Genomic DNA, 24,757 nt, shown 5'->3' on the forward strand with positions numbered 1-24,757 from the left:
GTTAAATAACAATTCAGTTACCCTCAACTAAAATTAATAATATTTCTGACTTCGAAGTCTCATAAATCTGAACTAGACAAAAGATTATATATCAACTCTGTACTGTATGCCACAGACTTCCATCTAGACAGTGTCTGAACTTGATCTCCTTAAATAATAAGGGCTTAAATAGGATTCCTATGGAAACACTGTATTATGAAACCAACAATCTGATTTTTTGAATGAAATACTTAAAAGTTGTTCTTTTTCATTTCCAGCATTCAAAGACTACAAAGAAATCAAAATATGCAAAGATATCTCATGACAATACAAGACTCACACATTCCAAATAATACATATCAAGACCCCAATTAAAGATTCAGCTTCTCAGATGCAAATCAATCCTATAGTTTCTGAAATTTTGACAGTATTTAAATGAATTAAATGATTTCAAGAACTATCTTGATTATGCTTCAAAGAAACACATTTTTCTACCTACTAACTCGGAATGAAAAATATTATGGAAGGGCTCTGTTCTTGATTTTTAGTAGTCCATGCTGGCTAGTTTCATCTTTGTGAACAATTACATATTTTTCAAATCCACACTTTTAAGGTCCAAGTATAAGAGCTGGATTTTCCTCATTATACAAAAATAAATGATTTACTCTTCTCAGGGTCAGAATAGTGACTATTTGAACGTAGGATTAGATGTTGGAGGTAAGTATTCATACCTCAAAACCCAAAAATAAAAATTCCAAGATTAATCGAGTTTTTAAAAGACCTGAAATATTGTATTTTAAAACAGTTACCCTAAAAGTTTGAACATTTTTTTCCATTTGTTTTTAAAATGGTGGTCCTAATTTGAAAAATAAAAACTAAGTAACACCACTATATGTCTGTCATCACATTAGAAAACTGCACCATTTAAAATCTGTGGCAAATGAAAACTTGTTTCAACAAGAGGATTTTTGTTTTAATAGTCATCTATGGTATTCTCAAGGAACACGTTTCGCACATCCAGAATGGATGCTAATTCCAAAATGTGCTTCTGGAGATGAGGGTTCTCCACTGTTTCATCCCTTGGCAGCTGTGGATATGATTCTGGATAATTTCGTGTTTCCTGGTAGGCAAAGAAGAGAAAAGTCAAGTATTATAGTTTAATGAAATAAAATTATACACATTAATAGTATTACTGTTCACATTAACAATATTAAGGAGTAACTTAATACATATTTTTCTCACTTATCTTGGTAATAGATTTGTTGAACATATGAAATTGTTGACATTTGACCATTTTGACCCTAAAAAATGATAATTTCATATGGTTCAACCCAATATCTTCATTTAGTGAGTTATTTCACAAATATTTAAAGGTGCCTATCATTTCTGGGCACTATGCTATATTATGGGAACCATATAATTCCTACTTGCTGGGGGGGAATTCCTAACATATATAGAATTTCAACAAGTATCTCTTAAATGAATAAATAAATAAATATATTGCAGTGGAAATTAAAATGAGACAAAAGACATCATAAGCACAGAAAAGGTAAAAAAAAATGGGCTTCGGCAATTAATTATAGGAGAAGGAGGTGTCAAAAATGACTGTAAGATTTCAGGAATGGATAACTTGAAAGAAGAGTTGAGAGCTACCCAGAGAAAAAGAGATGTAAAGGAGGAGATAATTTGGTGACAGTATAAAGCTTCAGGTTTTAGGCATATTTTGTTTGAGGTAAAGGGCTGTACCAATAGGACTGCCCCTAAACTAGAATTTGAAAATTCAGGGCTGTGTCTGAGAAGACAGGTTTGAGCAATTTATGTCATATTATATACTGAATACATATACCTATATAACATATACACTGATATAACCTGCATGGAGATAAATATTAAAGCCAGGAAAATAGATAAGATTTCTGAGAATATTAGCAAAGAGAGTGAAAAAGAGTCTCTAAAAGGAGAGATGAATGATCAGGGGAAAAAACAAAAAAGGAGGACAGAAAAGGAATAAAAAAAAAAAAGAAAATAGTTTTTGTAATTACATGGAAGCAAAAGGAAACAATTTCAAGAATCAAGTGATTTTCATTTGGAAATTCTTCTTCATCTGGTCATGTCTATAGACTACAATTTTGCCATGCATTTAAAATTTTCTGAAAAAATAAGTTACTACTTTTCTATGTATCTAACAAGACAGTCCATATATTCAAATACTGTTTCTATCTCTCTTCTGCCTGTAGGCCTCAATCATTACACATTACAAAGACCAAATTTTTGTTTTATCACACTAAATACTATAAGGAGTGACAACAATAAAATGTTCAAAAATCCAAAAAATAGAGAAAAAAAAATCGAAACCAGAAACCACTAGGGGACTATTTTAAACTGAACAATTCTCTCAGCTCACACAGGGCTGGGAGATGTCTGAATTCCGAGCTAACACCTCCCAGAGTGGAGAATATGTTTTAAAACAGGCAACATATGAAAGACACCCCAGAAAAATCATGCTTCTTAGTATTAGGCTGAAATAAGTCTACATCTGAATGCTACCTTAATAAATCTACCTCTAAAAATTTTAAAACAAGCCATGAAAAGGTCAAAGAGATGTTCAAGTAATTTAACTCCTGCCAGAACAAAGCCCAACACTCTTTAAAGAAAAACAACAAAATCCAGAATTCAAAATCAGAAAATTCACAATGCTCATGGTCTAATAGAAAAGTATTAGACATACAAAGAATTAGGACTATGAGACCCCTAACCAGTACGAAAAACTTTTTAAAAAATCCTATAAATGATAGAGAATATAGTATTAGCAGATAAGGACCTTAGGTATTATTATTCATTCAAGAGCACAAAAGAAAACATAAATATAATGAGAAGAGAAATGGAAAATGTTAAAACAACCCAAAGGAACTTCTATGGATGAGAAAAGTGCAATTCCTGAAATGAAAAATTAAATGGATATAGGATTAAGAGCATATTAGTCACTGCAGAAAAAAATCAGTAAATTTGAAGACAGTAATAGAAACTGAAACACAGAGAGAAAAAAGTTTTTTTTTAAAAATGAAGACACATCAGTGACCTGTGGGACAATATTAGATTGTTTAACATATACGTAATGAATGTTCCAGAGTGAGAGAAAAAGAGGAGAGATGAAAAAAATATTTAAAGATATAATGGCTGAAAATACTCCAAAATATTTTAGATACCTTGATATTTAGATAGATCCAAAATGCTCAATAAACCCCAAGCAGGAAAAAACAACCACAATAACAACAACAAAGAAAACTGTATCAAGGTAAGTACATCATAATCAAATTGTAGGAAACCAATATAAAGAGAAAATCTTTAAAACAGTCACAGGAAAATGAAAAGACACATTATGCACTGCAATAATAGAACACATATTCAGAAAATCAGTAAAGCAATAAAGAACTTGAACATTATAAACCAACATGATCTAACAGGCACTCATAGAATTCCTCATCCAATAGTCACAGCGTATACATTCACTTCAAGTACCCATAGAACATTTACCATTATAGAACACATTCTGGAAAATAAAGCAAGTCTCAATAAATTAAAAGGACTCATATTACACAAACACAAAATATATTATTTGACCACAAAGAAATTAGAAATCAAGAAGATACTTTGAAAATTCCCAAATTTTAGATACTAAATAATATATTTCTAAATAACCCATGGTTCACACACACACACAAATCAGAGTGAAATAAAGACTGTTACAGATAAATAAGGAGAAAATTAATCACCACCAGATATGTACTATAAGAAGTGATAAAAAATTTTCTGTACTAAGAGAAATTCTCTTACAAATGGAAAATTGAATCTAAATAAATAAACTAAAAGTGCCAGAAATGATAAACATATAAGGTTTTTCCTCATTAAACATTTTTTAAAAAAGATAACTGACTATATACCTCTATGATAACCCAAAGTATCTAACAGCATATATCATATATAAAAGTCAAATGAATGATGATCATAGAGATGAAGAGTGAGAAAATGGAAGTATACTCTCATAAGATAATTACATTAACTGTAAAGAGGTGCTAAAAAAGCAAAACAAGATATAGCATAAATCAAGTGTTGTTAAAATAAAATTCTAAAGCAAAACAAAACAAAACCTCAATTAATTCAAATGAAGACGAACAGCAGGAAACAAAGAAGGCACAAACCCCAGACAGGACAAATAGAAAACAAACAATAGTATATTTAAATAAAACTTTATTAAAATTACATTTAATTGAAATGTAATTTAAAACTAAAAATGTCATGTAAAAGGTAGAGACGGTCAAACTAGATTTTAAAAAGCAGGTCCTAACTAATGCTGTTGAAAAGAAGTCCACTTTAAATACTAAGATGGGGAGGAGTGGGCGGTGGAGGGTAATAAACAGCTCGGTGGTAGAGCGCATGTTTAGCATGCATGAGGTTCTGGGTTAAATTCCAAGTACCTTCATTTTTTAAAAATGGAAAAGAAAAAAGAACAAAACCCTCAGGATCTCAAGAATGATTGCTTGGAAAAGCACCTTGTAAACAAAAATGTACTAGATTCCTTCTGTAAATGAATAAATATTAAGACAGACATAGGTTAAAAGTAAAAGGATAAGACAAGATTTGCCATGCAAACACAAACCAGAAGACAGGCATAGCTATATTAATATTGAACAAAGTAGACTGCAGGTCAAGGACTACTGCCACACATAAAGACAGACATATCCTAATGACGAGTAGGTAACTTCAACAAGAATACATAACAACTCTAAGTATGTATGAACTCAATAACAACTTCAAACTGCACCATGAAAAAATAGCACGAAACTAACCAATTCACAATTATAATTAGAGGTTTAGATAGTCCTCTATCAGAGAGAGAAAAAGCAGACAGAAAATCAGTAAGGATATAGAAGACTTGAAGAACATTATTTAAAATAATTGAACATCAAACTGAATTGCCAATATACATCACTCCATCTAATAATAGCAGAATACACATTCTTTTCAAGTGCAGAAAGAACCTTCATCAAGATAATCCATATGCTGTGTCACAAAACAAATCTCAATAAATTTAAAACTATTAAAATCAGATAACTAAGGCAGTGCTTAAAAAGGAGGGGCTTGTATTAGAAGAGAAAAGTTTTGGAACCAAATTTTAAAATACAGGAATTAAAAGAGCAAATTAAAATCAAAGTAATTAAAAAGAAGAAAAAAAATAAAGTATGAATGGAAATAAATAGAAAAGAGACAACAGTAGTAAAAAAAAAATCAATGAAAGCAAAAGCTATTTATTTGGAAAGATCATTAACATTAATAAACCTTCAGCTAGGCTGAAAAAGAAAAAAAAAGACAGGAAGCATTACCAATATGAGGCATGAAAGATCACCAGAGAGTCCATAGAGATTAAAAGGATAATGGAATACTATCAATGATTTTCTGGCAATAAATTAGACAAACGAGTTTCAAGTGATTAAAACTGACTAAGGAAAAAAAAATGAGTAGCCTTTGACACTGAATGTATAATTTAAAACATCCCAAAAAGAAAACCCCAGGTTGAGATGGCTTCACTGAAGAATTCTTTCAACCATTCAAGGAGTAATGCCAGTCTTAAAGAAATTCTTTAAGAAATACAAGAGAATGAAACATAAGCCAGCTCAGTTTATGAAGTCAGCATTACCCTGATAACAAAGCCACATGAAGACATTACAAGAAAAGAAAATTAAATGCCATAATCATTCATAAAAACAGGTGTAAAAATCCATAATGAAATACTAGCAAAATGAATCCAGCAAATGCAAAAGGATAATACATGACCACAAAGTGTGTTTAGTCCAGATAAACAAGGTTGACTTACTATTAGAAAATCAATCAATGCTGGTCACCATATTAACAGAATTAATATATATCAGAATCAATTAATGCAGGAAAAAAGTATCTGACTATCTTTCATACTCATTCCTGCTGAGGATAAAAACCCTCAGCAGATTAGGAATAGAAAGGAGCTGAGACAACTTGAAAAAAGGTATCTATGAAAAACTAACAATTAACATTGTTTTTTTGGTAAATGATTAATTATTCCCTTAAAACCAGGAACAAGGCAAGGATATTCATTCTTATTACTTCCATTCACCATTTTGCTGGAAGACCTAGCCCTGAAATAAAGCACGTGTGCGCATGTGCGCGCTCAAGCTCACATACACACACACACACACACACACACACACACACACAATAAAAGGCATACAGATTGCAAAGCAGGAAGTAAAACTATTCTTGTCTGAAGATGACATGATCATGTACATAGGAAATCTTACAGAATACATAAAGAAAGCTAACAGAATTAATACTTCAATTTAGCAAGAATGCAGGCTATAAGGTTAACTTCAAAAATATCAGTTTTTCTATGTTTAGCAACAAATAATTAGAAAATAAAATAAAAAACATAATTCTATTTATAAATCATCCCCAAATTTGAAATACTTTGGAATAAATTTAATAAGACATATGTAAGACCTGTATGATGAGAACCACAAAAAAATTGCTACGAGAAACTAAAGAAGACCTAAATAAATGGGGAGATATACCATATTAATTGATGACTCAATATTATCAAAATATAACTCTCCACAGATTGATTACATAGATTAAATGCAATATCAATCAAAATGTAAAGTTGATGATAAAATTCATGTAGATCTGCAAAGGATCTAGAACAATTAAAAGATTTAAAACATTTTGGGGAGGGAGACACACTACAAGGATTTCAAGACTTAATATAAAGCTACAATCATCAAGCAGTAGTATATTGGAGAAAAATGGCATAATTCAACAGAATAGAACAGAGTCCAGAAATAACCTTACACATATATGGTTGACTGTTTTTTTTTTTAAAAAAGCAGCAAAAATAATTCAATGAAAAAAGTACAATCTTTTCAACAAGGAATACTACAACAATTTTACATTCATATTGGAAAAAACTTTAACCTATACTTCACACTGTACACAAAAATTAATTCATATCATAGACCTAAACGTAAAAGCTAAAACCATAAAATTCCTAGAAGAAAACATAGGAGAAATCCTTGTGACTTTGGGATAGGTAAAGATTTCTTAGATAAAACATACAACAAAAGAAAAAAATTGATTAGTTGAAACTTTATCAAGATTTCAAAAGTTTAGTTTTCAAAAGCCATTGTTAAGAAAACAAGCTACAGGATGGGGTAAAACACAGTTAATAAGCACATGAAAAGATGTTCAATATCCTTACACATCAGTGAAATGCAAACTTAAACTACAAGATACTACTATTAATCCACCAGAATGGTTAAAATATAAGACTGACAACACCATGTGTTGAAAAGGATGTAAAGCAACTTTTATATGCAGCTGCTGAGAATATAAAATGGTACAACTACTTTAAGAAAAAGTGGCAGTTTCTTAAAAAACTAAATATACACCTACTCTATGATCAAGAAAATTCAAGACATGTCTTTGCAAAAGATTTGTACAAGAATGTTCACAGCTGTTTTATTTATGATAGTCAAAAAACTTTAAACTGCCCAGGTGTTCATCAAAAGGAGAAGCCCTAAATATACTGTACTATGTTCAGGCAATGAACCTTCTCAAAAAGAATGAGCTACTTATGCATGAAACAACGTAGATGAAGCTGAACAACAATGTGCTTGACCAAAGAAGATTTACACTGGATAATTCAAACTCATGAACAGGTGACACTAATCTGTAGTCAAAATAATAAAACAAGCATTGTCTTTGGGGTAATGGGTGGTGGTGCACTGATCAGAAAAGGGTGTGGAGAGAACTTTCTGGAATGAAGCTGTGTTGTATAACTTGATTAGGCTTTGAGTTACACAGGTGTATGCATTTGTCAAAATTCATCAAATGGTACACTTAAGTTCTGTGCTTTTCACTGCATGTAAACTTTACATTTAAAGAGGAAGTAAATAAATAAATATGTAAATATAAATTCCATTTATTTATATGCATGATGAAGTTTTGGGCAGTGAAGTCCACAATTTACTTCAAAATGTATCAAAAACTGAGATGATGAATGAAAAGAGAGATGGATAAATGGACAAATATGTGAGAAAGCAAATACACCTAAATGTTAGCTGCAGAATCTAGTTAGTGTCTACATGGGTATTCACTACACAATTCTCTCACATTCTAAAATTATAATAATAAAATGGAAAAAAAATTGTATTTTAAAACTAAAAGTTGCAGAAGACTTTTAAAAATATTCAAGCATATTTGAAAAAGAACCAAATGTTTACTTATAAGAAGTGAAAAATATAATGACTAAACTTTTTAAAACCTCAATGAACAGTGTGACATGAATACACAGAAGAAACAAACTACTTAGAGCAAAACAGACCTGAGACTTGAACACGCTCTTCACAAAGAAGAACACAGAATAACACATATGAAAATTTGCTCAGCCTCAATAGTAATCCCAGAGATGACAATTAAAACCACAGGGAGCTACTGCTTACACCCACCAGATTCACATGAAACATAAAGAACGACAGCAGCAAGTGTTAGCAAGGACTAGAGCAATGGCAACTCTTACACCTGTAGGGCAAGAGTACACTGGTACAACCATGGCTTCAACTATGAAGGCTGAATACACCTATACTATCGGACCTTGCAGTCTACCTCTAGGCATGTTACCCAGAGAAAATCTTATATATGTGTGCCAGGAAACAATGGAAGATTTTACAATGGCATCGTTTACACTCATAACAAACTTGAAACAACCCAATGGCCATTATCAGTAGAACAGATGAGTAATTTGTGATGTATAGTCAAATAATGGAATCCTACATGGCAGTGAAAATGGATGCATGGATGAATGGATGAATGACAGTCAGTTATCAACATGGCTCAATCTCAGGAATATAATACTGAGTGAAAAAAAAGCAAGCTGTAGAAGAATATATACCATATGGATCCAATATGTTGTGTAGGAACAAAGAAATATGTGTCAAAACTATAAAGAAAAGAAAACGATAATGATAAAATTCAGGATTTCAGATTCATTTGAGATGGAGATAGGATCAGGGAGGACCCGGAGGGGCCTCAAAGTTAATGAAAACCTACTTCTTAAAGCAAGCAGTAGGCACTCAGATGTGCCTCATATTGTTCATCTTTATACCTTATGTATTAATTTGTGAATATTATTTTAGATCTATTCAAACTTTATTTAGTATAGGTAAACTGTAACACATGATTCTTAAATGCCTAAAATGGCACAACTGATCTTTAATAATATTCTTGACCTACCCGAAAAATCTTGTGCATCCTCATGGTGGCTGAACAAAAGATAAATCTCGTGAGAAGCAAGCGAAGAAATTCATCTCCAAAAAACTGGAGAAATGCCTGATCTGCAAAGAGGAGAAAAGTGACAGCAAAAGGATGTTTAAGTGAAAGATACATTTCAAAAGGGAAGTAAAGTTCAGGAAAACCTTCTTAACTTCCCTGCCTTCAACAAATACCTTAAAAAGTTCAAACATTCGAACAATTGTAAGCAATTGTTAACCATTATAGTACATTCTGTTAAGTGTGCAGTTAGATTAGTAGGGTACCTATTGAACGTGAATGGGTCAGTAGCTGGGCAATATCGCGGTTGATTTTTCGAAGATATTCTTGACACTTTTCCCATAGGCCTCTACGCATGCTTGACAATCCAGAGACAAATAGGAAGGCCATTAGAGGATTGTTCAAAAAGAGAGTGAAGAGGCTACCTCGTTGAGATTGATCTGTAATAACAAACAGGTTATATATATAGAATACAGTTTTGCAAAAGATAGCATTTGAGGAACATTGTAATATACTGACAATGTATAAAATTAAAGTTATATCATTAACTTGAATTCAACAAAGTAGATTCTTCATGGAACTACAAAAACATATTCCAGGTATGCTGCTTTCTGCTGAACGTAAACTTAGGAGAAGTAGAAAACGAACATACTCCTTTGCTTTCTCCCCTCCAACTAACAACTTTCATGTAAACATGGCAAGTGTGGGTCATGGGCAGGAGGCTCCCGATGGAACTCTGAGCACCAGAATTGCCAGCCTCTTTCACTGTCCTCTGTTAGTTGCTCTTTCTTTTCCTATCCCTTAAATGTCAGTATTTTCTTTCTACACATTGCTGATCTCACCTACATCCATCATTTTGATTACCACTTATAAGCCTACTAATTCCCAGTTCTCTATCTGCAGCCTAAGTGAGCTCCTAGGTCTAGAATGGTGCTGTCCTACAGTAGCCACCAGATACTTAAGAGGTGAATAGTCCAAACAGAGACACACTATGAAGTATAAAATATCCATGGGATTTCAAAGCCTCAGTACAAAAAGATGTATCGTTCACATTCATTTCACCTGTATGTTTCTACTTTTTTAAAAATGTGGCTACCAGAAAACTTACAACCACATGTGTGACCTCCATTATGTTTCTATTGGACAGAGTAGCTCCAGACTACTAGATTCAACCTAATTCTCAAAGGTAACCTCAAACTCAACACATCAGAACTTGAAAGGAGATTCTTTCCCTTGTTCTCTTACAATCCGGTTCTTACCTGGTATCACCATTTCTACCAGCACCTCAGCCAGAAACCTAGAAATCCATCTCTGCCTCCTCCCGCTCCCTCCCTGCCTCTCATCCAGCCCATCACCAAGTCCTGTTGGTTCTCTGGGATTATTATCTTTTGGAGCCAGCTAACCAGCCATTGTTCTTGCTCTGACCACCATCATCTCCCCATTTCCATCAATGCTCCTCTCCAATTCATTCTTCACAAGGTTAACTGAATGCTCTTTTGTGTTACTCCTCTGTTTAAAATCTGATGGTACCCCACTGTCCTCCATTTAAATCTCCTAACAAATCTTAGTCACATGATCTCAAGCTCTACCCTTTAAAACTAGCAGGAACTACTTTCGCTTCTCTAAATGCTCCATAAACTCTCTCATCCCAGAGCTCTTATCTCAGAGCTCACGTGCTGCTTCTCTCCTAGGACACTTGTTCAGCCATTTCCCACCCCTGTCTAATTCTACACGTCCTTCAACTCCACTTCAGACTTCACTTCACCCACTTTCTTCATCCTCAATGGCTGGTTGGTTGTTCATCTTACTTGTTCCACGTGCTTCCTCCTATGAAACACTAAGAGCACCAATGGTAATCGCCTGTTAGGTTGTCTATACCTTCTGCCAGACGTCTGGCTCTGTGAGGAACGTTAACTGTGTTTGGTCAGAGTGTTATCGCCAGTGCCTAGCACAGTACCTGATAAATAAATGTTGAATAAGTGCCTGTTGAACCAATGAAGTAACTCTTGGTTAAAGAGAGAACTGTAGACTTGAGTATCAGAGGTGTAGAAATCTGATTTGACACTTCAAATACTTAGGTAATTGCTACTTTTGTGCCCAGAAGAGGCACATATAAGGGATTGGTCTAAGTTTTATAGCATAAAAGATGGGATACTGGACTAAGAAATGTTAAGGACATATATTATAACTAAGCATATTAACAGTAATGATAATTAGCACATATTGAATACTTACTGTGTACCCAGAATTATTTAATGAGGTAGGTACTATTATTATCTCCATTTGATAGGAAAGAAACTGAGGCACAGAATGGCTAAGTAGCTTCCCAAGGCCACACAGCTAGTAAGTGGCTGAGTTGGGATTCAAATACAATCAGTTTGCCTCCAGAGTTTGTGTGTTTTCCCTCTACATAACAAAACCTTTCAGACCAAACAATCTTGGTATTAACCCATTAGTTCATGCAATTTAAAATAAAGCTACATCTTGACAGGAAAAACTGACAGCAAACAGTGCTTTCAAATCATCAGAAAGGGTCACACTTCTCCAGAAATGATACAATGCAGGTTAACAAAGTCCTCAAAGCAGGAGAATTTTACCATTGTTTGAAGGTAAGTTCTAACCCTTAGTAATTTGCCTTTTAGATACATGAACTTAGTATTTCGACAAGTTTTTCCCTGTTAAATAGCAGAACTTACCTTAAAACAAAAAAGTCTCCAGCTTCTCTTGGGCATTCAAATGCTGACCATCACTTCCTGTGTCAAACTATGTCAGCAGACAGGCCTTCTGGGTGGAAGTAGCAGTAAAATGCCATCTCCCACAGAGACACCAGCACTATTCACAGTTAGGAGATAGTGAAACAGTGACAAGTACTTCCAGAACAGTATTCAGGTTTGTTTAGTATTTTACCTAGCGTAATGACTGGGAGTTAGAATCAGATTGTATGTGTTGCTTATTGAGGCAAATTATTAAAGACAAAAAGGTTTTCACTTCTTAGCCATCTGAGAAGTAGCAAAACACTGACCTGTCTCTCTGGCACACTGAGAAGAGGTTCTTTTATTTTAAAAATACAAGGTCAAAATGTGAATAAAAGAAACCCTTTAAGCTGTGCCAGCTAGCTTATCCTAACTCTTAGGCATAGACTGAGAAGTGCCAGAAAGCTTCCAGTCTTAAGAGATACCTAAAATACGTCGCCAGAGATGCAGGGAATCATGTTATATACATGAAACAAGCACACCTGCAAAACAGATTTTAAAAGTCACAAATCATGAGTTCCCCAACAGCAAGGGCCCCAAATCACTCCTTTCTCAAGGATGATTTATAATTTCTTTTAGAATTATCTGAAGCCCAGTAAAGAAGTCTGGTTGTTGGCAAGACTTCCGGGTTGTTTCAGATTGACATCTGCTACATTAAGTACTATAAATCCACAACTGATCATTACAGGTGGGAGAAACAAAGATCAGGTCAGTATTATTCAAAATGTTGACTTAAGTTTATTTGCAACCTATGGATATAGCAGGTAATGACAGAACATACCTTGTAAAGCTTTTGGATATGCTGTAGGAGAAAGCAAGCAGACTAGTGGCTGTCCAAATAAGTTTGTGAAATTCTGTAATATACAAGAATTTAAAACTTTCATTAAAGATTTGACCAATGAAACTAATCAGTAACCTTCCGAAGCGTATCATTAGCTCATAGATCAGGCCCTTTTACTCATAAGCAGATGCAGAAACACCAGCTGAAGAGACGATCATTCACGTATAATACCCTGCATAACAGACCTTCTTAACATGCTGAAGTTTACTAAGTGAACCACTGATTTTTAAAATAAAGGCATATACTTGGTTGCAGTGTTACAGGGACAGGTTATCTAGCTGTCTACCGAGAGGCCACTCGATTGGGCAACAAACACTAGGATTTACAAGGGTGAACTTTCCAAGATCTAGGATCTGGCTCTCAGTCTCACAGGCTCTAAAACCTGACTTACTGGCATGTGAAGACTGGATCCATCTCTCATTGTGAATCATGTTAATTGCTCATACAGGATGATGTATAAAACAAGAATGTCAACGTGTTAACTTACAGTGAGAATTAAACTGACATTCACTACTCTTTGCATGATTAAGGATATTTCTTCCCTCAAGGCAGATCTACCTGTGAAGTAAAATCATAAACTGTTTGGTAAAAAAATGAAAGATAAAACTCCTAGGAGTGAACCTACTAAGAAGTAAAAAAAAACAAAAATAACTAAAATATACTCCTAAATGATAAAAATGAAGACTTGAACAAATGGAAAGATATACTATGTTCTTAGAGAGAAACCCATTCTAAAGATGTCATTACATTAATTTATTAAAATTTAAATCAACCTCAATAAAAAAGGCCATAGATTTTTTTTCCTTGCAACTGAAAGAAATCCTAAAGTGCATATGGATAAAGTACATTAGTCAGGAAAACTCTGAAAAAGAAGTGAAAAGAGGGGAAACTAGACTTATTAGATATTAAAACATACTTTAAGCCTCAGTAATTAAAAGTATGTGGCACTGGCATACGGGGAGGCAGAAAACCAATGGACAAAAATGAAGAGTCCAGAATTAGACCCCGAAAAAGACAGGACTTAAGTATATATAATAATGATGACAGTTGGAATTGGTAGGAAAAACTGGATAGCTATCTAGAAAAAAAGTTGACTCCATATTTCACATCAAATTCTAGGATGAATTCCAAATATATCAGATAAATGTAAAAAATTAAACAGTAACAGTACTGAAGGAAAATACAAGAAAACAAGGGTTATTTTTGTGACCTAGATCTTCCTAACTATTATGATTAAGATCAATAAACCCAGGTACAAAAATCAAAGGCTTGTGCATAGTAAAATACAGCATAAACTCACTCAAAACCCAAACGATGAACTGGGGGAAATATCTGCAACTCCCATTACAAAGGATTAATCTCCTTACTATAGAAAGAACTTTTCCAGATCCATAGGAAAAAGACCACTGACCCAACAGAAAAACGGGTGGACGGTAACAGGGAATTCACAGAAAAGGGGAATACATTTGGGTCAAAAAATGAAAAGATGCTCAACGTTGCTGATAACAAGAGAAATAAAATCAAAGCTACATTAAATGCCATGTTAAAAACCATCAGTTTAGCAAAATTTCCAAAAGTTTGCGAATATACACTATTGACAAGAATATGGGGAAACACTCATACATAGACAGTAGGAGTATAAATTGGTGCGAATATTTTAGAAGATAATTTGACAGTAGATACAGTAGATTAGATTCAAATGCATATTCCATCAACACAGCAATTCTACAACTAGGAATTCACCCCACCAGTATAGGGCTCTTAAACTTGTGAAATAAGTCCTAAATTATTCCTTGCAGCATTGTTAGTAATAGTAAAGGACTTGAAACAACCAAGTGATCAGCAATAAGGGATTGGTGGAGTAAACTGTGGTACAACCATACAATGGAATACTAAGCAGCTATAAAAAGAAAAAAGAAGTTCTTTATCAGCTGATATGGAAAATTGCTAACATTTCTTATTAAGTGAAAAATAGTAGATACAGAACAGTTGCATATAGCATGTTACTACCATTTACACAGCTAAGAAGATTATAAAGACTATGCATTTGTTTGGTTTGTATACACATTTAAAAAAATTTCTAGATGGATAAACAAGAAACAGACAACAATGGTTACCTACCAGGGAGAGACAGAAACTGAGTGGATTGGGGCTGTGCTGGATAAACAGAATTCACCATAAGCCTTTTTGACATTTTTAATTTTGTGATTTTGTGAGTATAATATCAATATAAAAAATAAACAGATTAAAATTTTCTAGTAATCAAAACAAAGGAGTAAAATGAAGATATTAAGGAGCACTCTTCAGATTAGGCAGCTGAGACATTCTCCCACACTGCAGACAGCCTTCTGGATCCTTGACCATGACATGCTTGCTCTTGCATTGCTGTTATTTTATGTCCCAAGGTCTCCTTTTCTTTGCTTCCCCTGCTGACCAACCTTTCCTGACCTTTTTTTTTTTTCCTTATTGTGTAGAAAGAGTTCGCAAAACAAGCCTGACTGCTATCCTTTAAAAGACCTGTTTACAAGGTTGGACACTGGCTGGCTTCTGGGAACTTAGATCTGGGGAGGGTTCCCACCATGCAGAATTGTTAAGAGTGGCTCACTTTACTTAGACTGCAAACAAGATGGTTTATGCTGAACAGCAGCTTTCCTTCTGGGAGAATGGCATTTTGGCACGTGTCAGGCAGAGGGTGCCTGTGATTATTCCCAGTAAAAACCCTGGGCACTGAGTCCCTGCTGAACTTCCCTGGTAGATATTTCACCTCTGTTGTCTCACTTGTTGTTGGGGAATTAAGCACATCCTGTGTGACTCTTCTGTGAATAGGCTCTCAGAAGTTTGCACCTGCTCTTCTTTGAACATCATCCTATGTGCCTTTTCCGTTGCTGATCTTTTTTTTTTTTAATGGCTTAGGTGCATTTTATTGGTTTTCTTTCAGATCCTTTGCTGATTTTGCTCTGTAGCTCTTCACTGTAATAAATCTTAGCAGTGAGTATACTACATGCTGAGAACCATGAGTCCTCTTAGTGAATCATTGAACCTGGGGGTGACCTTGGGGACTGCTGATTCCCTTCTGTCAGATTATAGTTAGGTTCTAGGCCTGGGAAATAGTTTCTATAAAGATGCTTCACATGTCTCTGTTTTAACCCATTCAATAATTAATTTTATAGTTTGATCCCCCACAGGACAACCTTCTTTTCTTTATTTGCATGCTTTTGGGACTGTCTCATTATTGCCCCCATATATGGATTATATGATTCAATGTTATTATGTATAACAAAAATTATGGCAAATGTATGTACATGGAACATATATTGAAGAAATTTTAACTTTTTATAGCTCATAAAGGTTGCTATTGATTTTTGTATGTTTATCCCATAGCTAACTACTTTGCTGAATTTGTATTCATAGTAATGGTTTTTCTGTGATTCCTTTGGGTTTTCTAAATATAAAATCATATCATCTACAGTTAATGATTTTGATCTTTCTTTCCAATATTTACATCTTTTACTAGTTTGGACAGCTTTTTAAAATTGTTTTATTTGGGGCATGTTACAAAATTCTGGTTAGGACTGAGACAAGAATAATCACACGATAGTAGCAGACATTCTCTTTTTCTTGCTTATTTTAATTAAGAATACTTTAAGCGTTTCTCCCTCTAAGAACAAAGTTGGCTACTTAATATAGAATCTCTTCATCAGAGGCTGAGTTTTCCTTTTTTATTAGGAATGGATACTGAATTTTATTAGATTTTACAAGATGATCATTGAGATAGCATATAATTTTCCTTATTTATCCTATTGACACAGTACCCAATACAGATTAGTTTTCATATATGTAACTTTCATGCATCAGTCAGGTAAACTCTTTTGGGAGATTTTTCTATTAATAAGTCTATTTACTAGTATTTTATTTAAAATTTTCTAATCTATAATTATACACTAATCTGGGGTACAGTTTTTTGTATGCGCTACTTTTGTCTTGAAACAGCATCATTGTCATAATGATTTCTATCTTTTACTGAATGCTAACTATTTTCCAGGGACTAACCTAGGATTCTTAGCTCCTAACCTGTAATCTTAACAATCCTGTAGAATCAGTATAGAGATGGAAAAAGAGGCTCAGAAAAGACCGAAAGACTTGTATGCTCAAGGTCATACAAGTGTCTTGTGGCCTGTTGGAGAAAAAATTACATATTTCTGATCTTTTCCATTGCTCTGGAATTGTGTAGATTCTAAAAGTTTAAAAGAACTTATCGGCGAACTCAAAAGGACTAGAGCCTTTTTTATGGAGAGAAGGGAGATAACTATGATCACTTTCCTCATACTGTTTCATACCCTGTGATTGGGTTTTTCAGATTCCCTTTCTTGCGGCCAATAGATTTTTTTTTTTCTCCAGAAATTATCTATTTAACTGAGACTTTAAAACATCTTACAATTTTAAAATAATACTTAGTGCTCTTTTGAAAGATCTCTTTTCTTCAACAGATACTCATTGAATCTAAAGACTAGACACTGTTCTAGGTGCTAGGGATCGAACAAACCTGTCTTCCTGGAGCTGACATTTAAATGCGGGTAGAGGTGGCAGGCAGAGACCCACAGTAAACAAAGTAAAGAATATAACATTGCAGAAGTGCTACGTACGGAAAGACAGCACAGAGTGCAGCGCAGCAAAGACTTTATAATCAGATTGTGCTTAAATCCCACCTATTAGTTCTGTGTGTGTGACCTTTGGCAAATTACTTAACCTTTCTGAGCCTTGGTTTTATCAGTAAAATGGGGTTAATAAAAGTAACACATTGAGTTGTGTGAGGATTAAATGTGTTAATATGTGTTAAGTGCTTAGAATAGTGCATGGCACTATATAGAAGCTAACTATTATGATTATAAGAAAAATGAAGTAAGAAAGGTGGGTAGAGTGCTGGAGAGGCATATAATATTAAATAGGGCAATTAGGGAAGACTCTATTAAAAGGCTTCAGTTGATCAAACACTTGGAAAACAACGTGGGTATCTTTGGAAGAGGATTCAAGGCAGGAGAATAGAACACAAAGATCCTAAGAAGACGACTGCCAGGTATGTTTGAGGAACAGCAAGGTCAGTGTGGCTTAAGAGAACTGAGTGATAGACCAGTAAGAGATGATCAGAGATGCATTTGAGGGGAAGGAGGAGGTGTGTGAGGGCAGAAAACATAAAGCCTTTACTGAGTGAGGTGAGGAACCTTTAAAGATTCTGAATAGATAAGTGACATGATCAGACTTACAGGCACACGCTGCAGAGGAGCAAGTGCAGAAGGAGGAAGCCTCGTTAGGAAGCTACCACAGTAATTAAGGGGAGAGATGATGGTGGCATGGAACAGGATGATGGCAGTGCAGGGGGTAGGATTCTGGATATATTCATTATAACCAAGAGAATATCCTGAAATGGATGAGGATGTGAGGGAAAGAAAAGTCCAGCATGAAACCAAGGATTTGGGCTAGGACAACTGTAAAAACATAATAGTCATTAACTGATATGGGGAAAGCTGGATGTGGAAGAGGTCTAGAAATTCTGTCTTGCGCATGTTAGGTTTGTAATCTCTATTAGAATTACCAATCCATCTAGAGAGGTGGAGTAAGTATATTATATTCAAGTCTGGAGTAACTGAGAAAGGTCTGGGCTGAAGATATAAATGCGGAAGTTGTCAGCATAGAGATAATAATTAAAGCCATGAAACTACATAAGGGCATCAAGGGAGTCAGTTGTAGCTGGAAAAGAAGAGGAACAAGGATGGAGCCCAGGGGCATGCCAGTGATAGGTCAGAGAGGTGAGGAAAACCCACCTCTGAGAAACTGAGAAAATAAGCTGACACCAGACCTCCTTTGTCCTGAAGCAATCAAACAACTTGAATTTAGGTTTTGAAGGCATTATACAGAGAAGGCAACAGAAGTCAGAGCTCAGAGTCTAATAGAAAACCAGCCTTGTTAAATTGGAGTCCTGAAGGGCTACACTCACATAATACAAGGATGAACCAAACCAAATTTCACAACTTCCTGGCCCCCACAACCACTCCTCAGGGGACTGCAAGGAGAATTCTCTTGGTGCTGAGCAGAGCAGAGCAGAGACAAAGCAAACAAACAAACCAAACAGTTCTGAGGGTTGGAACTATGAGCCAGCCCTCTTGCATGTTTGCAGCCCAAATTCATACCATCTAGCTAATCCCCAAAACCTGGTCTCCAAATGGCAGTGCCTCCAGGTATCTAGCAGAAGCAAATGCAGACCCTCTCTGGACGAAAGTACCATCATTCTAGAGCTCAGCGAATTTCCCACACATAATTTCAAGGATAACAAGAAGAATCTAGTCAAAGATAATCAAGCATACAAGGATATAAGAACAGCAAAGGGTGCCTTGAAGAAGCAAAAGCAGATTTCAGGTATAAGAACTACCAGATAGATAATAAATAATATAGTAAGTATGCTTATTAAGTTTAAAGAAATGAAGAACAAAACTGAAAATAGAAAATAGGGAACTATAAAAAGGGCCATGAATTATTTGAAAAAGAACCAAATAGAACTTCCTGAATGAAAAATATCACAACTAATACAAAACTGAATAAATGGCTTTAATAGCAAGTTAGTTACAGCTGAAAAACTCTGTGAATTGAAAGCTAGATCAGAAGAAATTACCCAAATCTCAATCAGAGAAACAAAAGGATGGAAAATATAGAAGTCAAGAGACGCAGAAGACACACTGAGAATTATACACACACACACACACATACTTATCTCAATATATTTATTTATATATATATATAAAATTAGAGTTCCAGAAAGAGATGAGAGAGGAGCTGGGGCACAGCCAAGATCTGCACAGATAATGGCTTAGAATTTTCCAGCAATAATGAAAAACTCCAACCTACAAATTCAAGAAGTCCAGCAAACCCCAACAGGGCTACATACAAAGAAACAAAACCTAGATATATTACAGTATAACTGCAGAATGCCAAAAACAAAGAGACGGTCTTTCAAATTGGCCAGAAAGAAACGAAGTAAGGCTGACTGTCAGAGGAGCGCTTACACAACCTGCAGACATCAGTCAACACTTTAAGAGAAGGCTGTTTAGAGAAATATGACTGTTTTGACAAATGTGTAAGTCATGTTTACTGGCAGGGATCCAGCTCTGTCATAAATCATAAATAACTGAATACTCAAAGGATTTTCTTCTTCCAAAGAAAAGAAAGCAGAACTGAAAGAAGTGTTGCTCAAAATGACAGGGATTTTTTTCCTAATCCCACCAGTACTGTATTACTACAGACAAGGCCTATTCCCTGATGGAATCTGAGAACCAAAATGTGGGTCATATTTGTTATGTTACAGATCTTGGCATTTCAATCCCTCTCCTCTGAAATGAGGCTCAGACTGGTGTGGAAAGCTCCTCTTTTTCTAAATGTGGAAAGAGCTTGGGCTTAAAAATGAGAAAGACTGCTGGAATCAATTAGGCATGATACTTAACCTCCATGGGCAGTTTCCTCAACTATAAAATAAGGATAATAGTGTCTATCTTCATTTAATCCTTCAACATACAACTATTAAGTATCTTTTAAGCAGGGATATAGCTCAGTGGCAGAGTGCATGCTTGGCATGCACAAGGTCCTGGGTTCATTCCCCAGTACCTCCATTAAAAATAAGTAAGTAAATAAATAAACCTAATTACCTCCCCCCAAAACAAAAAACAAATAGTAAGAATCTTTTAAATATGAGGAACTGGGTACAGAAAGATACACATATACGCAATTATAAACACACACAGACTTTAGGGAAAACACAGCATAATGCTGATAGAACTCTACATTCCAGGCAGAAGAGCCGAGTTTCCCCCACTGAATATGACCAGACCACAAAGAAAGGCCTAAAGATACCAGCATCCGAGATGACCCAACTGAATGGCCCGGCAAGGTGCCATTCAGTGAGCAGCTCACTGTGACAAGCTCTACCCACAACCTCAGAGATTCCAATCATTTTGCTAGCCTCCACTCATCAGTCTGAGCAGACAAGCAAAAAGTTTCAGACTCTGAAGAAAACTCTCTAATATGAAATGAACAGGAAAAACACCAGAAACAAATCATCATAGAGGAGAGATACCATGCAGGGAGAATTTTTAAAATGATCATTGATGTTCTCAAAGGTAAGAGAAGATATTTCAACCAGGATAAAAACTAACTATATATGTGTATGTATATATGTTTTACATACATACACATACATCTGTATCTTTATGAAAGAAACATCTGGAGAATAAATGAAACATCTCAATAAAAAGCTTAGAAGATAAAGGCAAGGGAATTTCCTAAGGAGCAGTAAGATTGGAAGATGGAAAATAAAGAGGAAAAAAAAATCAGAGGACTAGACCAGAAGGTCAAATATATAAAAGACAAAAATTCCCAAAATAAAGAATGAAGAAAATGAAAATTATTGAAACAACTCAAGAAAATGGGCAGAATTTCCAGATTGAAAAGATTCACCAAGTACATGCCAAATACAATGATTAAAAGTAAACCCAGACCAGGGCACTCTGTTAAGAAGTTGAAAAACACTGGAAGCAAAGAGAAGATCCTATTAAGTTTTCAGGGACTGAAAACAGGTGACATGAAAGAATCCAAAATTAAAATGCTTTGTACTTCTTAAGAAATACTGGAAGCTAGAAAGCAGTGCAAAAATGCCTTCCAAATTCTGGAGTGAAATAATTTCTAATCGATATTAAAACCACCAATTAAGTATGAGGGTAAATCAAAGACATTTGTAAAAGTGCAAGACTTCAAATATTTTACCTCATATTCACCTTTCTCAGAAAGCTACTATAGGAGATGCTGCATCAAAATGAAAGAACAAACTAAAACGAGAGCCTAATGAGAATGTCCAAGAGGAAGACACGGATACAGGAAACAGGGGATCCAACAGAGAAGAGAGGATATTATTATTCTCAGGATAATAATGAAAAGAGATTCTGGGATGAGAGCTGCACGGTACATAGAGAGGGCATCGGTCCAGAGGCTCTGCGAGATAATTCATCCCAAAGATAAAATTAAGGGGATGATGTATCTGAACAACCTGAAAGAAGATTTAGATAATTGGTAAGGAGCCTGGCATTGAATTAGTGATAAGTTCATAAAAAAACAAGGAGCAAAGAAAAACAATTATTTGCTCCAGGGAAAGCAGAAAGTTGTACAGGAATGAAAAAGGTTACTATGTGGCTTAGCTGTTAAAAGCATTGTATAGTCATAATAATATAAGCACTAAATATTAAGGGAATCAAAATTATGATACAATTCTATTGTGTGACTAAAAGATTATAAAAGGTATGAATGTGAATTGGAGATCGGAAGAGGAGAGATAGACAGCTAACTCTCTTCCATAATGGGATATCAACACATAATGCTCCAAACTGAAGAATCAAGAAATATCAATACCAGCATGTGATTTTAGAAAAATGATGGTTAAATACTAAAAAAATCAATTGAAAAAGATGTAAATGGTACCCTCTGGGAAGAGGCAAACAGGGGTAGGGTAAGAGAGCAGGAGACTTCTGTTTCTAGTACCAATTCCCGGTGGAGTTGTTGGCTGAGTAGTTCTCCCCCTGGGCACACAAGGGAATTACAGTGACATCTGAGACCCCCTCCAGGGTCAAGAGAATCAGAATCACAGGAGCTGCGGCCCAGGTACAAGTGTTTCAAAAAGGATTCTGAATGTTTCTGATATACAGAAAGAGTTGTGAACTGTAGCTTTAAACTATATGCATGAGTTGCTTACATTAAAAAAAAAAGTAATATTTAAATGAAGAAAAACACACATAAAATGTTTGTACTTATATGAAGGAATATTTAGAAAACACATATATGCTAATAAAACATTCTTATGTATGAAATGTGAATAACAAAATATGTACTCCAGAAATAATACATCAGTCACCCAGTTCTTTTTCATTAGAAACTTGCAAAATGGTAGTTTAAGACTTTTAATGTGCTTCGTGGGAAAAGTAAATATCAGATACTTTCATATGTTAACAGAAAACTGCACACTTGATTCAGAGGCATTCAATAGTTTTTTAAAAGATCACATGGGTCTGTGTCATGCTCTGATTTGCCTCCTGCATATGGGCTCCCCATTTCATTTTTAGAGATCAATATGTTCTTGACAATTTAATTTTTTAGAGGAGTGTTACTGCATGTGCCATCAAAAGCAAACAAATACAAAAATCTTTCTATTATTCCACTGTAATTCTGGGTGTCAGAATACTGAAATCTAGAATTAAATCATGATACATAATTCCAATTATGCACAATGGTGTTTTTTAGAAGTCAGCATCCAACACTCATTCTATATCCAAACATCACTCTGGAAATAGCAAGTATATAACACAAATGATATTCTTGACACTATAGAAGATGGTATCAAATAATGTTCAATTAAATTAAGAGAAATTAACAGCTTGTTAAAATACTCTAAATGCATGCTAGAGCATAGTAAGCAATACACTTGACCTGGTGCATCAATGTATTGTTACATCATTAAACTGTAACAAACGATTCCTTTTCTATTTATTAATTTTTTAAATGTCAAAATATTTATTTATTAAATAAATTAAAAATAATGATAATATAATTACAAGTTAACATAAATAACACATATTCATGAACAATAACTGTATTTTCCAAAACAGCAAACGATTCCTGTTCATTGACAAAGGCACAGAATGCTTCTTCTGAATTCTGGGAAGACACAGAATACCTAGGCTTTCCTGGTTTTATATGTTTAAATGGGGTAGCCAATAAACCTTTTCCTCCCACCCTCTCAAACAGATTAAAAATGACAATGCACACAATTTAATAAAGTACACAACTAACTTTCTTAAAAATCAAAAGTTGCAATGTTAAACTTGATAAAATGGGTAGAGGAAACATGCTGAACAATTCAGGGTGAGCCGGATACTCTTGGAATTCAGACTTTAAAAAGTGAAACTAAGCATGAAAATTGATGGAAAACATATGCTTGGGGTCAGCTCTCTTGGCTACCAGACTTCTCTATTGCTCCCCTGAAATAAACCTATTAATGTTTGCTTCTCCATCTAATTCTATACACACCCACAACAGAAATAGTTTTAATTGGCAGATCTGTGTTCCCAGCATATTTCTGAACATATTGTCCACTAATGAAATATTCCTACCACATACAAACGACTCCAAAAATTGTTTTCATTTTCCTGTAAATTACTAGAGTTTGCATTCTAACAATCTTAAAGTGCCTCGCTGCTGCCATTCTTTATATAACCATTGAAAACTGCTGCTTCAACAGCAAAATATAAAGCAAAGGATTTTCATGTTAGATCCCTGTTACTTCAGCACTCAGGGTCATCTTTTTTTTTACTTGTTGTCACAAATTTTTTAAAAATTAAGTGCACCTAAAACCATTTATGTTGATATTCAATGACTGTCACTATATAGCATGAGATAGACATTTCACTTAAATTATAGCAGCTCCGTGTGCAGAGGGGAAGAAGTTTGAAAACTAGGAAATAAAATTTGCCCATATACGTCTACCTCTGTAAAAGAAAATTATTCTGGGTTATATAACAAAAATAAACCTCCCACCAGAGATCTTGGAAATCTTGAATTTTTTTTTCCTGCGGGAGGATTTATTATTTTCCACTGAGTGTCCATTCATGCGTTTTCTTCTTGTTTCTATTCATAGCACCAGATCCTGACTAGCATGCACAACCTCAAAAGAAAAGAAAGACTAAATACAAACCGTGTAAAATTAAATAAAAGGAAGCAAAATAAAAAGGCACGTGTTCAGACT

General features: G+C 34.6%; 1 protein-coding gene across 1 annotated transcript in view; it reads right to left on the reverse strand.

The window, feature by feature from the left end:
- Nucleotides 1–250: 250 nt before the first annotated feature.
- Nucleotides 251–24,757, reverse strand: part of SCAI (suppressor of cancer cell invasion) — a 105,134-nt gene continuing 80,627 nt past the window's right edge. The window contains exons 15-18 of the mRNA XM_006205518.4: nucleotides 12,868–12,940; nucleotides 9,600–9,773; nucleotides 9,298–9,398; nucleotides 251–1,099 (exon numbers count right to left, since the gene is read on the reverse strand). Coding sequence (XP_006205580.1) covers nucleotides 953–1,099; nucleotides 9,298–9,398; nucleotides 9,600–9,773; nucleotides 12,868–12,940 — 495 coding nt within the window. The 3' untranslated portion in view covers nucleotides 251–952. The remainder of the gene's footprint in view (nucleotides 1,100–9,297; nucleotides 9,399–9,599; nucleotides 9,774–12,867; nucleotides 12,941–24,757) is intronic.

Source organism: Vicugna pacos, chromosome 4 (assembly GCF_048564905.1).
Source record: "Vicugna pacos chromosome 4, VicPac4, whole genome shotgun sequence".
NCBI lineage: Eukaryota > Metazoa > Chordata > Mammalia > Artiodactyla > Camelidae > Vicugna > Vicugna pacos.